Below are 13404 nucleotides of genomic sequence, written 5' to 3'. Positions count from 1 at the left end.
GCAGGAGATAACGTAAGTTGAAAAATATTTTTATTACAATGCGACTGACGGTAAAGCGCATGTTTTCGTGAAGTAGAACGGATACGATGAATCCAGGAGAAAACGTATTCGAAATAAATACCGACGGAAGCAGGACGCATAGATAGCTCTATTTTGGAGCAGGAAAGATATGATTTTCTTTAAAAAATAATAACAAAAGATAATTATATTCTTAGAATGTAATATCTGTGCAAAACATTGAATTAAAATGAACGGGTTAACATGTCAGGCAATTTATGTTTCCCTCAAACCTATAGAAACAAAAAAACATTAAATCCAAAGACATTGCAGTGAAAAAACAAAACAAAACACATAAAATTATTAGTATTGTCACTGCAGTGTATGAAAAGTCTTAGTATGGTCACTGCAGTATGTGACAAGTCTTAGTAAGTCACTGCAGTGTGTGACAATTCTTAGTATGGTCACTGCAGTGTGTGACAAGTCTTAGCATGGTCACTGCAGTGAGTGACAAGTCTTAGTATGGTCACTGCAGTGTATGAAAAATCGCAGCATGGTCAGTGGAGTGTGTGACAAGTCTTAGTATGGTCAGTGGAGTGTGTGACAAGTCTTAGCATGGTCACTGCAGTGTATGAAATGTCTTAGCATGGTCACTGCTGTGTGTGTCAAGTTTTAGTATGGTCACAGCAGTATATGAAAAATCTTAGTATGGTCACTGCAGTGTATGAAAAGTCTTAGTATGGTCACTGCAGTGTGTTACAAATCTTAGTATGGTCACATCAGTGTGTGACATGTCTTAGTATATCACTGCAATATATGAAAAGTCTTAGTATGGTTACTGCAGTGTATTAAAAGTCTTAGCATGGTCACAACAGTATATGAAAGTCTTATTATGGTCACTGCAGTGTGTGACAAGTCTTAGTATGGTCACTGCAGTGTGTGACAAGTCTTAGTATGGTCACTGCAGTGTGTGACAAGTCTTAGTATGGTCACATCAATATATGAAAAATCTTATTATGGTCACTGCAGTGTGTTACAAGTCTTAGTATGGTCACAGCATTGTGTGACATGTCTTAGTATGATCACTGCAATGTATGAAAAGTCTTAGTATGGTTACTGCAGTAAGTGACAAGTATTAGCATGGTCACTCTAGTGTGTGACAAGTCTTAGCATGGTCACTGCAGTGTATGAAAAGTCTTCGTATAGTCACTGCAGTGTGTGACATGTCTTAGCATAGTCACTGCAGCGTATGACAAGTCTTATTATGGTCACAGTAGTGTATGAAAGTCTTAGTATGGTCACGGCTGTGTGGGACAAGTATTAGTTTGGTCATGGCAGTGTGTGACAAGTCTTAGCATGGTCACTGCAGTGTGTGACAAGTTTTAGCATGGTCTCTGCATTGTATGAAAAGTCTTAGTATGGTCACTGCAACGTATGAAACGTCTTAGTATGGTCACAGCAGTATGTGACAAGTCTTAGTGTGGTCACAGTAGTGTATGAAAAGTCTTAGTATGGTCACAGCAGTGTGTGACAAGTCGTAGTATGGTCACTGTAGTGTGACAAGTCTTAGTGTGGTCACAGCAGTGTATGAAATGTCTTAGTATGGTCGCTGCAGTTTATGAAAAGTCTTAGCATGGTCACTGCAGTGTATGAAAAGTTTTATTTGGGTATTTTATCAATAACATCACATGAGTAGATACCGTTTATCATGTTTAATCTAGCTATATTTCATACAAGCGCAAAGGAAATGAAAACAATACTAATGACCAAAAGTTAATCCATGAAAATGCGAACAGCATAAGAATCACAAGATGTTAACACAATCGTGAAAAAATTTCAACCTCTTTTAAATTCGATTCCGCGAACGTAAAACACTTATTCACACAAATATTTCGTTATTTATTTTTCTTGCGGAAAATATTTACCATGAAAAATGTTGCCACATCTATAAAACCCGGAAGAGCGAGGAATTAACACAAACAAATTTTGAAAAGGATCACATGAGTTTGGAAGACTTTGGGCAACATATGGGGTAATTAAAAACCAGTAGACCGTTCACAGTAAGTGGATAGGAATATTTTGAAGATCTTATTTTACAGTCATCTAGAAGTCACTGGAAACAAATTACAAAAGGAAACGGTACAATTGATATTGGATTGATATACAGTTGATATTGTTCTGGTGTACATGCAAAGCATAATATTGTTGAGGATTGATCCACAGCAGTAGTTGTAAAATGTCACAAGTATACCAGTAGCAAACTAATTAAGAAGACGGAAGAACAAAATACAAACTATCAGAGATACAAAACGAGAGTTCAAGTTCAAAGTACTAAATGCGAGTGTGAAACAAGAGAAGTAGAAGATCGATGTATTTTCACAAGAGAGGCAGATTTCAATGATCATATTGCAAAAACCAAAACCTTTTTATAAGACAAATGGCATACACTTTGAAACCAAATTATCAAAACATCGCCTTACTTTTGGCTTATCTATGTTTTTGAAATATAGAAATTCGGTTGATAGTTTCTGAATGTCCTTTCAAAGAGTCGAAGTTGAAGCTAGTAGACTGGCGAGACCAATTTATAACATTCTCTGTGTTCTATCAGTAACCTACTCGGAAACAAATATCACTTTGTTCTTGAACATTTTGTACAAACATCTTAAAGTCAAATCTATATAGATCCATTTCAGAAAAGACCAAACTATGTTTAAATTTATAGAACTTATCAATATTTACAGTATTAGAGTTCTGAGTAAATCGTCCTTTATTAAATTTATATGGCTGAATCATAGAAATACTGTCGTAGGTTAAGATATCTTCTTATTATTTGGATTCACCACAACTTCAGTATGAATTAGAATTACAGAACTTCTGATTTTATTTTCATATTAATACCCTTAATAATGTCTGTATCTCTTTCTCCATACCGGATAAATTGTGACTTAACCTATTTCTTTCGTTACATTGATCTGCGTCCGCCTGCGAATGCAATTTTGTTTTGTTACTTTGTTTCTATTCTATATTGGATGTTATGGAGAACGTTCAAATGTCCGCCATTCCATCCAATTCAGTTTAAACCAGTTCATTTTAATCAAATGAAAGTACGAATGCTCTTTTAAAAGGGCTAGGGAATCCACTGTTTGGATACTTTTTATGAATAAAGACTCATTTTTAACTCCGTTTAACGGTCCATTGAATCATCTATCGCAAATTAATCGAACATACAAATTTAATTAATGCACTGAAACTCAATTTATGATATACATGTCATTAGACATTGGACAACTACATCCAAGCCTTTGACAATAATAAACCAAAGATGCAGTTCACAGTATGACATGAAAATTTGATGGCCACTGACACATAAATATATGACTAGCTCTTATAAAACAGACCCTTTTTCTTTGCAAAACATGTCCTTTTTCCATAGAAAAGCAAGTCATTTCTCTATTCCAAAACAAGTCCTTTCGCTTTTAAAAAGCAAGTCCTTTCGCTATTTGAAAGATCTAAAGCAAGAATCACTTTTTTCGGTAATACTTTCATACGGACATTCCTGTTGTATCAAAATCGTGCAGATCTCCAAAATGTATGTGTAGTACTTACTGCCCTCTGTAGTGTCAATTTCGTGATATGTTCATTAGGCCAAAGCATATAAAGATGATTGATTTTAGGCAATTATTGACAGCATCACGTCATATTCATATTCCATTTTGCTAGCATTGTCATATTTCCTATTCATGGAATGAATATTTTAATGGCATCATACATTCCAAAAGTATTATGTAGTTTTATGCTGCGAAGAATATGGACTTGTTGAAGAAAATAATCTTTAGTGGAGTTTTACCCGGAATAACTTCTTAGGATCAGTGTCTTGACACAACAGCCATCTTCTAAAATCAGATGGATTTATCTTGAATTTTTTTTCCTTTTCAGTTCCCAAACCACCTTGCTGAAAGAACCATCCGTGATAATCTCTGGTCAAGAAGTTTGCTTCCGGATTGGTGAAATACAAATGTAGTTCTTCTGGTTATATTGGTAGTAACACGTGATGGATGATGGAGTTCGCTACCTTCGTAGCTGCTGAGATTGTTATGTCTTATCTCTATGCCGTTCCTGTCCAGTATCAGAAAAGTGTGTGTGTGTGTCTGACCATGTGGAAATCATGAGCTGGTCTCTCAATGCCGGCGTACCCCAATACGTCCTAAATTATCTGGACTTCTGCATAATGTCGGGATATCAACAATCCTCTGGAAACATATTACAAAACTTGACGAAATGATTTCTAGAATCACGCAGATGTAAACTATTTATAGCCAAGCATTTTGTATCCTGATGTTTTTACATACAATTTGCTAGTATAAATAAGTTTTAATTTTTGTTTCTTTTAGACGGACGCATTTCCCGTTGGAGTTGAGGAAATGTTCACTTTAGTTTTAGTCATATTAATTTTACCCAGGGTGCTCAGTTTATTCACTAGATCCTGGAAAGTCTTATCCACTTCAAGAGTCATACTAGCCCCTGTAAAGTCATTTTGGAATTCGGTTACAATTCGTAAGTACCTCTCTTGATTCTGGTTTAGCTTATGAAGCATGATGATCTTTTGAACATCTGACCCGTGGGTCATTACAAGGTCAAGCTGAATTAGATCCGTTTCAATGGCGGTCATAAGACTTTGTGCTTTGGCCTTTTGAGATTGTATGTTTAATTCTTCTGATTTCTGTTTGGCATCCATCACAGAAGCTAGATCCGTTTCCAACTTACGAAGCTTATTATTAAGCTGAGTTATGAAAGAACGAATCTGTTTTGTAATGGCTGTTTTATCCTTATTAAGTGTATCGATATTTCGTGTAACAACTGACGTCACTTGTTGTAAATTGCTTTGACATTTTTTCAAGTTGGATTCCGCTTCTTTAGACTTAGTGGATATACCAAAAGTTGAAATCATCTCATCAAGCGTGATGATTGTCTCGCATTTTCGATGTTCTAGAAATCCACAAGTGCTGCAACACATTGTGTTGTGGTCCTTGCAAAAGAATTTAATACGTTCGTTTGAATGTTTGGAGCACATTTCTAAGAAAGCTAAGTTTGGTGGTATGTCATTCGAATTGTTTCCAGTATTTAAGTTCAGAATATTTCCTTTATTACACGCTGAAATGTCATCGTGGTACTCTTGGCACGTAGCACACATGGATTTCTTACATTCCCGACAAAAAGATACTGCCGGTGTTTCTTTTTTTCTCTTTAAGCACAGATCACAGAGTTTTCCTGGAGGAATATCCACCTTTAAATCCAACAGAGAGGCCGCCATACTGTTAACGGGAAATAATTCTGCCCATTTATCAGTGCCGATTGTAGGATCAGGTGGAGCTGTGCTTGCCCTACACACAGGACATGGAAAGCTTGCCTGTCGTGTACCATTATGGGTCACCTTGCTGTTGATATGTGACTGAAGACATGGAGCACAATACGTATGTCCGCATGGCAGAACTTTGGGCCTTTTGAACGTATCCAGGCATATTGTACATTCTAAAAGATGAATAAACTCTCCTTGTGGATAGGAAGCGGTTGCCATTTTATTTTGCGTTGTGAGCTGCAGATTAGATTTCCAGGTAAATACGCGTGTTAGCGATGTTATCAACGCAATCGTTGTACTTTTGTTGCAAAGTCAATAATATGTGTACCTTGTGCTGAATTCTCGTAAGATCATTCGATATCTTCCTAACCTGTGGGATTTATATGGGGAGACATGAAGGTCGCAAAGTGTAAAATAAATGCGTTATGGCTCAGCTTGAATATCATGCAGACTTTGGCATATAAGTTGTTCATGTCTTTATTCATACTGAATCCGTATATAAAGATAAAAATATATATTTCTTGCCATAACACAAAAACATGACATTTAAAATCACAGCTTTCTCAGTTTTTCATCTTTAATGTGATTATCAACTTTACAATGGGCTTGAATAGAAGTTATCGTAAAATGCGTATTTGATATATATATATATATAATATATATATATATATATATATATATATATATATATATATATATAGTCTACAAAGGGCAAAAACTGGATATTTAAATGACAGCCATTTATGCAAAAGACTAATTAAAATCGCAGATTAACGTGAGATGGATAATACAACCAAGTGTTTGTTATACATAAAAGGTCGGTCTAAAATCACTTCGTTTTTACATTAGATAGTGTGTATTTGTTGATTAAAAGATACAGAATGACCTTGTGATTATATATCAAGATTCTTAAAGGTCAAGGCTAATAAGGTCAAAAGTAAGATTGATATTGTCAAAATTATTGGTAGCGACGTTTTGTAACATGCGTGCTTACAATCCGGAGATTATTGTAATAAATAATCTATTATGTACTATTTAAATACATATAGCATTGACAATCTGTAACAAAATTTATACTGTATCGATAATATTGTGTTTAAATGAAACCCTTTCACGGGAAACAATCATATTTGTCACTCTCTGAAACGCATATTTAGCCTCGAGAACGGGGTTTACTTACAAGTTACTGGCTGGATAGGTTAGCGTAGTATTTTCTGCAAGTAAAATTATCAAAGATAGTCTGGTATTAAGGAAGGTTGAATCAAGGAGGATAAAGGTATGATAGTGAGCTGTAATCTGTGTACGTTGGACCTTGCAGATTTCTTAACTCAAGGTTATTGTGTCTGTGTACGTTGGACCTTGTTACATTTCTTTTACTCCAGTATATTATGTGACATTAACAGCTAATAATATTTGATAATTAAATATGTGTATAGTTGTGAATAAGGTGTTTCGGGCATACTTTGACTATCTAGTGTCAGTGTGATGACCTTACTGGTGAATGGTATATTGTATGAGTTTTCATATTAGGCAGGTTAGCATCAATATCAAATCTGAACATGAAAATTGTCTCTTGTACCCTATATGGAAGAGTTTACTACACAGAACAATATATGGGTAACTGGGAATTAGCCTACAGTTTTATATTCTAGATACAAATCAAAAAGAGTGGAAAGGAATTGGTTCAAATCACTGAGCTATCATATTCATTCCTATTTTGGAGACATTCTCATTTCTTGTGCTTCTGTTGTAAGTCTGCAGATGTGTTTTATGTTTTACTTAGATATTATTGAAGAGGAAAACATTTGTTCGGACTTTTCAGTGGAAATAGAAAGTGCCCATTGTTTTGACTATAATATTATTCTGGATCTGTTCTGGACGATGCCATTTTGACAACGTGACGGTTTTCGGCTGAACAATCCCAGTTTTGAAATTGATACAGAACTTTTCATTAATTTAGGACTTCCATAGAACTTTGTCAGGATTATTCTGGATTCATATCATAACGTTTTAAGTTCTTCTATCATTTTTCTTTATGACTTAAATAATTAAAACCTTTGTTAGGTTTTACAAAACTTGTTGTATACTCCATTTACTTAGCTAAGACCATATATTTGTAACAGTATTATATTTCCATGTACCAATTATAGGGTTGTTATATTTCCATGTACCAATTACAAGGTTACTGTATTTACATGTACCAATTATATGGTTATTATATTTCCATGTACCAATTATATGGTTATTATATTTCCATGTACCAATTACACTGGTCAACAGTGAAATCATTACTGACTTGAAAAGGCCCTAATCTGTAGTATTTTGGTGTGCCGAACACGAATATAACCGTGAAAAATTTGTATTGGCTCTCGTTTTGAAGATATTCATATACCTCATTTTCTATGTTTCACTGTGTAAATTTCTCCAGTAGGACTGCAGCAACATCCGGAATAATGATGTAACATTGCATAATACCATCATGCTCACATCATCCACAGTTGATTGCATCATTTTCTGATGCAATGCAATACTAATGCCATGCGGCTGCTGAAGTAAGTTGACGTCAGCAGTGTACTATACATGTGTAGGCCTATTATACTAATGCCAGGCGGCTGCTGAAGCTGACGTAAGCAGTGTACTATATAAAGCCCAATCAGATAGGTTCAGCATTTAAAATATTTTAGACGTTGTGCGAGACAGTTCAAGCTACTGTTACATAAAACTTATTATTTTATCCATTTACGTACAATAAAGAACAGTAATGCCTCGAAAGTGTGTTAATACCGCGGACAATTTTTGCTATATTTGTGGGGAAGTGACATTTGCCAACCAGAAGAAAAGTATCAATTCTCAAGTGAAGAAGGCATATCATCTTTACTTCGGATGCAAGGTTGGTGACCAAGACAAGCCTTGGGCTCCGCATATATGCTGTGCTACATGTACAACACAGCTTTCACAGTGGTTGAATTGCAAAAGGTCATCAATGCCGTTTGCAGTCCCAATGGTGTGGAGAGAGCCAAGCAACCACCTAAATGACTGTTACTTCTGCTTGGTTCCTCCTCTTTCCGGCGGAATAACGAAGCGAAAGAAGTCGAGAATAGTCTACCCAAACATTCCGTCTGCATTGAGACCAGTTCCACATGGTGAGGGACTTCCTATTCCAGAACCTCCAGCAGAATATTCTCTTGATTCATCTGACGAAGACAAAGGTGAGTCGACCTGTTCTTCTCCTGGTCCATCAGCATGCAGTGATCCAGATTTTCACTGTGGTGCATCATCAACCCCACACAGAATAACACAGGAAGAACTAAATGACCTGATTCGTGATTTGGACTTATCAAAGAACAAGGCAGAATTGCTAGGATCAAGACTCCAACAATGGAATCTTCTAGAAGAAGATGTCACAATTACTGCATATCGAAAGTGCCACCAGCAATTGGAGCCTTTCTTCAGAAAGGAAAGTAATCTGATATTCTGTTCCGATATTGAGGGCCTCATGAATGCTTTAAAAATCACTCATGACCCACAAGAATGGAGACTATTTGTGGACTCTTCGAAACTGAGTCTCAAGGCTGTGCTTTTGCACAATGGAAACATTCTTCCATCTATTCCAGTAGCGTATGCTGTCCACATGAAAGAGACATACGATAACTTATTGCAGCTACTGAATTCCATTGAGTATAACAAGTACAGCTGGCACCTCTGTGGTGATTTGAAGGTAGTTGCCCTTTTAATGGGACTGCAGCAAGGATATACAAAATACATGTGTTTCTTATGCGAGTGGGATAGCCGAGCAAGGGAAATGCACTACATGAGGAAGGAATGGACTCACAGGCAGAATGTAGCCATTGGAGAGAAGAATATCCAACACCCAGCTCTGGTTGAGGCTCAGAAAATCTTGCTACCACCCCTTCACATCAAACTAGGTTTGATGAAGAACTTCGTGAAAGCCATTGACCGGACTTTGCCAGCATTCCGATACCTGCATGAAAAATTCCCTCGACTCAGCGAAGCAAAGATTAAAGAGGGAGTTTTTGTGGGTCCTCAGATTCGAGAGCTTTTCAAAGATGACCGGTTCAACAACTTGCTGGAAGGTGACGCGAAACAAGCATGGAATGCTTTTCGCCTAGTTTCTACAAACTTCCTCGGAAATGTTAGGGCAGAAAACTATAAGGAACTAGTAGAAGACATGTTGATGAAGTATAAGAAACTTGGCTGCAATATGTCTCTAAAGATTCACTTCCTTCATTCCCATTTGGATTTCTTTCCTAGTAACTGTGGTATTGTTAGTGATGAACACGGCGAACGTTTTCATCAAGATATCGCAACAATGGAACAAAGATACCAGGGAAAATGGTCCACTACAATGCTGGCTGACTACTGCTGGACACTCCTCAGAGATGCTCCCGAACAGCTGTACAAGAGACAGGCGAAGAAATCTAAGATGTAGTCAATGACTTGATTTTTTATAGGTAGGCTATTACAGTTGACCTTTTACTATTGGAATGCATTTCGTTATGTAAACATTAATTTCTTGCAGATTACAAAAAAACTAGAGCCAATTTTGCAATTTGACTGTCATATTCGTGTTCAGCACATAAAAATTGATAAGAATTGACTAATTTTATTTCAGTAACATGACTTTTGTAAAAATTTGTTGTCCAGTGTTATAAGGTTATTATATTTCCATGTACCAATTATAAGGTTATTATATTTCCATGTACCAATTATATGGTTATTATATTTCCATGTACCAATTATAAGGTTATTATATTTCCATGCACCAATTATAAGGTTATTATATTTCCATGTACCAATTATAAGGTTTTTGTATTTCCATGTAACAATTATAAGGTTATTATATTTCCATGTACCAATTATAAGGTTATTATATTTCCATGTGCCAATTATAAGGTTATTATATTTCCATGTACCAATTATAAGGTTATTATATTTCCATGTGCCAATTATAAGGTTATTATCATGTACTCTTATTCCTCAGTAACTTTAATTGTAGAAAACGGCTGAGTAAAATCGTGCAAGGAAATTCTAATTTCTGGACAATGTAAATAATTAATAAGGAAACAAAGCTAAGACGAAATGGAGTATTAATAGAAGAGGAATAAATGTATTTACTAAAGTAAATAATCATGTAGGTAAACCTCTTAACAGAATAACTTAACATTTTGATGGATTTGGCTACAATTTTACTATGTTCTATAATTAGACGGGATAAACGAAATCGCTGTCATGTATTATGAAGCACCGCAAACAAAATGTACACGCAGAATTCCATCACTTGAACTACTATCATGCAAAACATACAATCTTCATAAAGATCACGTTTACGCTCATTAAAATACCAGAAATATGGTACAGCGGCAGAGGAAATTATAAACGGAGAACGTTTATGGTACATTTAATTCGCCATAGTAAGGAAAGTAAACTATATCAAGGTTTCATGAAGTTGTACAAGAAAGGTTGTATTCACTTCAATATGTTGTGATACATACTATTTTATAGGGCGTAGGGTATGATATATTGGAATAACAGTCTAATTAGTAATACATATGACAATGAAATTATTTGAACTTCATGGTTCAAATACAGGCAAACCACTTCAATAAATCTCTCAAACTTGGTTCGTTTGTGTTGAAGTTGGTTAGTATAGCACGTATCCAGTTACCAATAAAAACTCCACTTAAGTTGGCTGTTGTTCTTGTTGTTGTAGTGTTTGACGCCATTTTTCAGCACACGTTAGGCTATACATGGCGGCCAGTATTAATGGTGGAGTAGAACCTGGGAGAAACCCCGCAAAGAACCACCAATCCACGAGAAGCTACTGGGAAGCTTTCTCATATACCCACGTTAGCTGAATCAGAGACTCGAACCCACGCAGACGGAGGTGAGATGGCAGTCATCCGTAACGGAGAGCGATTTAGACCACTCGGCCACTCGGGGCCCCCACTTAAGTTGGCAAACAATGCTTGTTTTCAAACGATCGCCATACATACATTCATGTATTTATTGTTTATCCATGATATTAACAACTCGCCATCTACCCGCATACTGATTCGTTAATTCACATAAGTAAAAGAAGGATATACATATATTAGTACAATTAATAAGATTAAAATTTTCTCTAAATTGTATTAAAAGTAATGTTTCATTAAATTATATTGAAAGTAATTTTCTACTAAAATATATAGAGATTAAATTAATTTATTTCGGTATTACAATTATATACTATTTAATAAAGACTGCGCCCTTATGAGCAAAAATTCAAAACTCTCTTCCACTATACATTTCAGTTGTACCGTAAAGTCAGCAAAAACTGCACTCGGTAGGTTGTGTAAGTTGCTGAATTAGCGGATTCCTAAAATTCTCTGGCTGACTAAGCTAAAAGCACCACACGTTGACAGGGAAAAAACGTCTGTCTAATGACGTACATAAATCCAGACGGTAGTCTGTAAGAAACTACGAAGCCTGACTTTGAGATTCTGGCGCAAATCAAGAACTAGACGTATGACCGTATTTCGCTGCGTCCTAAGAAAGTGTGCATAAAAGCGAGACCATCTGTTTGACGAATTAGTCTGTTCGTCGGAATCTCAAGGAACCTTCTATCGTTACAGGTAAGATACCGTCTGTGTAGAATTTTAAAGTATTATAGGTATTTGTAGTGCAAATATGTTAAAATAACATCGGTACGTTGCAAAATTGGATTATTTTAATATTTCTTCACTATTCTTTAATAGAATGTATTCGAAAGTTTAATTGTTTGAGGAACTTATATTTACCTGTAATTATGTTATTGATTATAGTAAGAAAACGACGTTTGCTACCAACTTCATTCTCAGTAATAGTTAATTTAGAAACAAAATACTCTTTAAGTAATAGAGTTAATATGTTTACATTTTAGACTAAATTCAGTAAGATACATTTCTATTAAATGATTGCGGTATTGGTCTGAAATATTAGATTTTAGATTCTTTAGCTATCGTGAATTTATTCGATATTTAATTATCTGTATTAAATTCTAAAAGGCAGAAATTATACAAATGTATGATGTTGGTAAGTGAAGGAATATGTACTTTTGTATGTATCTCTTATATCAGTAATTTCAATTTATGTAGAGTGATATTGGAATGTAATTTTATATGTTGAGCATCTCAATAATATTAGTCAGTAAGTCGGAATCTCAAAGGGGCTTGTATCATTACAACGATTCCCGTGCCTCGTTCCCCAGGACGTAGCCGCATCTACACAGTCGTGAGTGTCGTCTCTTTTAAGAGAGCCTGAACTTCGTCTTCTCTCTCTCTTTCCTTCTGGTCACGGAAAACATCATTACCAAGAATTACTAAGACAAACTTTCTCATAAAACAGACACATATAGGCAGTCCAATCGACACGAAGCCGGATATATATATATATATATATATATATATATATATATATATATATATATATATATATATATATATATATATAAATAGATAGATAGATAGACAGATAGACAGATAAATAGATAGATAGATAAATAGATAGATAGATAGACAGATATATAGATAGACAGATTTATAGATAGATAGGTAGATAGATAGACAGATAGATATATGGATAGATGGATAGATAGATAGATAGACAGATAGATAGATAGATAGACAGATAGATAGATAGATAAATAGATAGATAGACATATATATATAGATAGACAGATATATATATATATATATATATATATATATATATATATATAGACATATAGACAGATAGATAGACAGATAGATAAATAGATAGATAGATAGACAGATATATAGATATACAGATAGATAGATAGATAGACACATATATAGATAGATAGATAGATAGATAGATAGATATATAGATAGACAGACAGACAGACAGATATATAGATAGATAGATAGATAGATATTAGCTATTTCTATTAATGGTTTAACTTAATTTTATAGTTGGACGAATTACTATTTCTACGAGATAATTACATGCATTTCAATGCGGAAAAAAAATCATTTATTTTGAGATCGTTGTTT

The 13404-nt window shown here is 35.0% G+C and overlaps 1 protein-coding gene across 1 annotated transcript; it reads right to left on the bottom strand.

Annotated features, from left to right (window-relative positions):
- Positions 1-203: 203 nt before the first annotated feature.
- On the bottom strand, positions 204-5662 carry LOC149774683 (E3 ubiquitin-protein ligase TRIM45-like). Its single transcript, XM_089944891.1, has one exon. The coding sequence runs from the start codon at positions 5570-5572 to the stop codon at positions 4385-4387; it is 1188 nt and encodes a 395-aa protein (XP_089801017.1). The 5' UTR covers positions 5573-5662; the 3' UTR covers positions 204-4384.
- Between the last annotated feature and the right edge of the window lie 7742 nt (positions 5663-13404).

The sequence above is a fragment of the Sinohyriopsis cumingii genome, unplaced genomic scaffold, assembly GCF_028554795.1.
Source record: "Sinohyriopsis cumingii isolate HCF-2022 unplaced genomic scaffold, ASM2855479v2 utg000160l, whole genome shotgun sequence".
Lineage (NCBI taxonomy): Eukaryota > Metazoa > Mollusca > Bivalvia > Unionida > Unionidae > Sinohyriopsis > Sinohyriopsis cumingii.
Note: the sequence above shows the minus strand (reverse complement) of the source record. Positions and strands in the feature narration are given on the sequence as shown.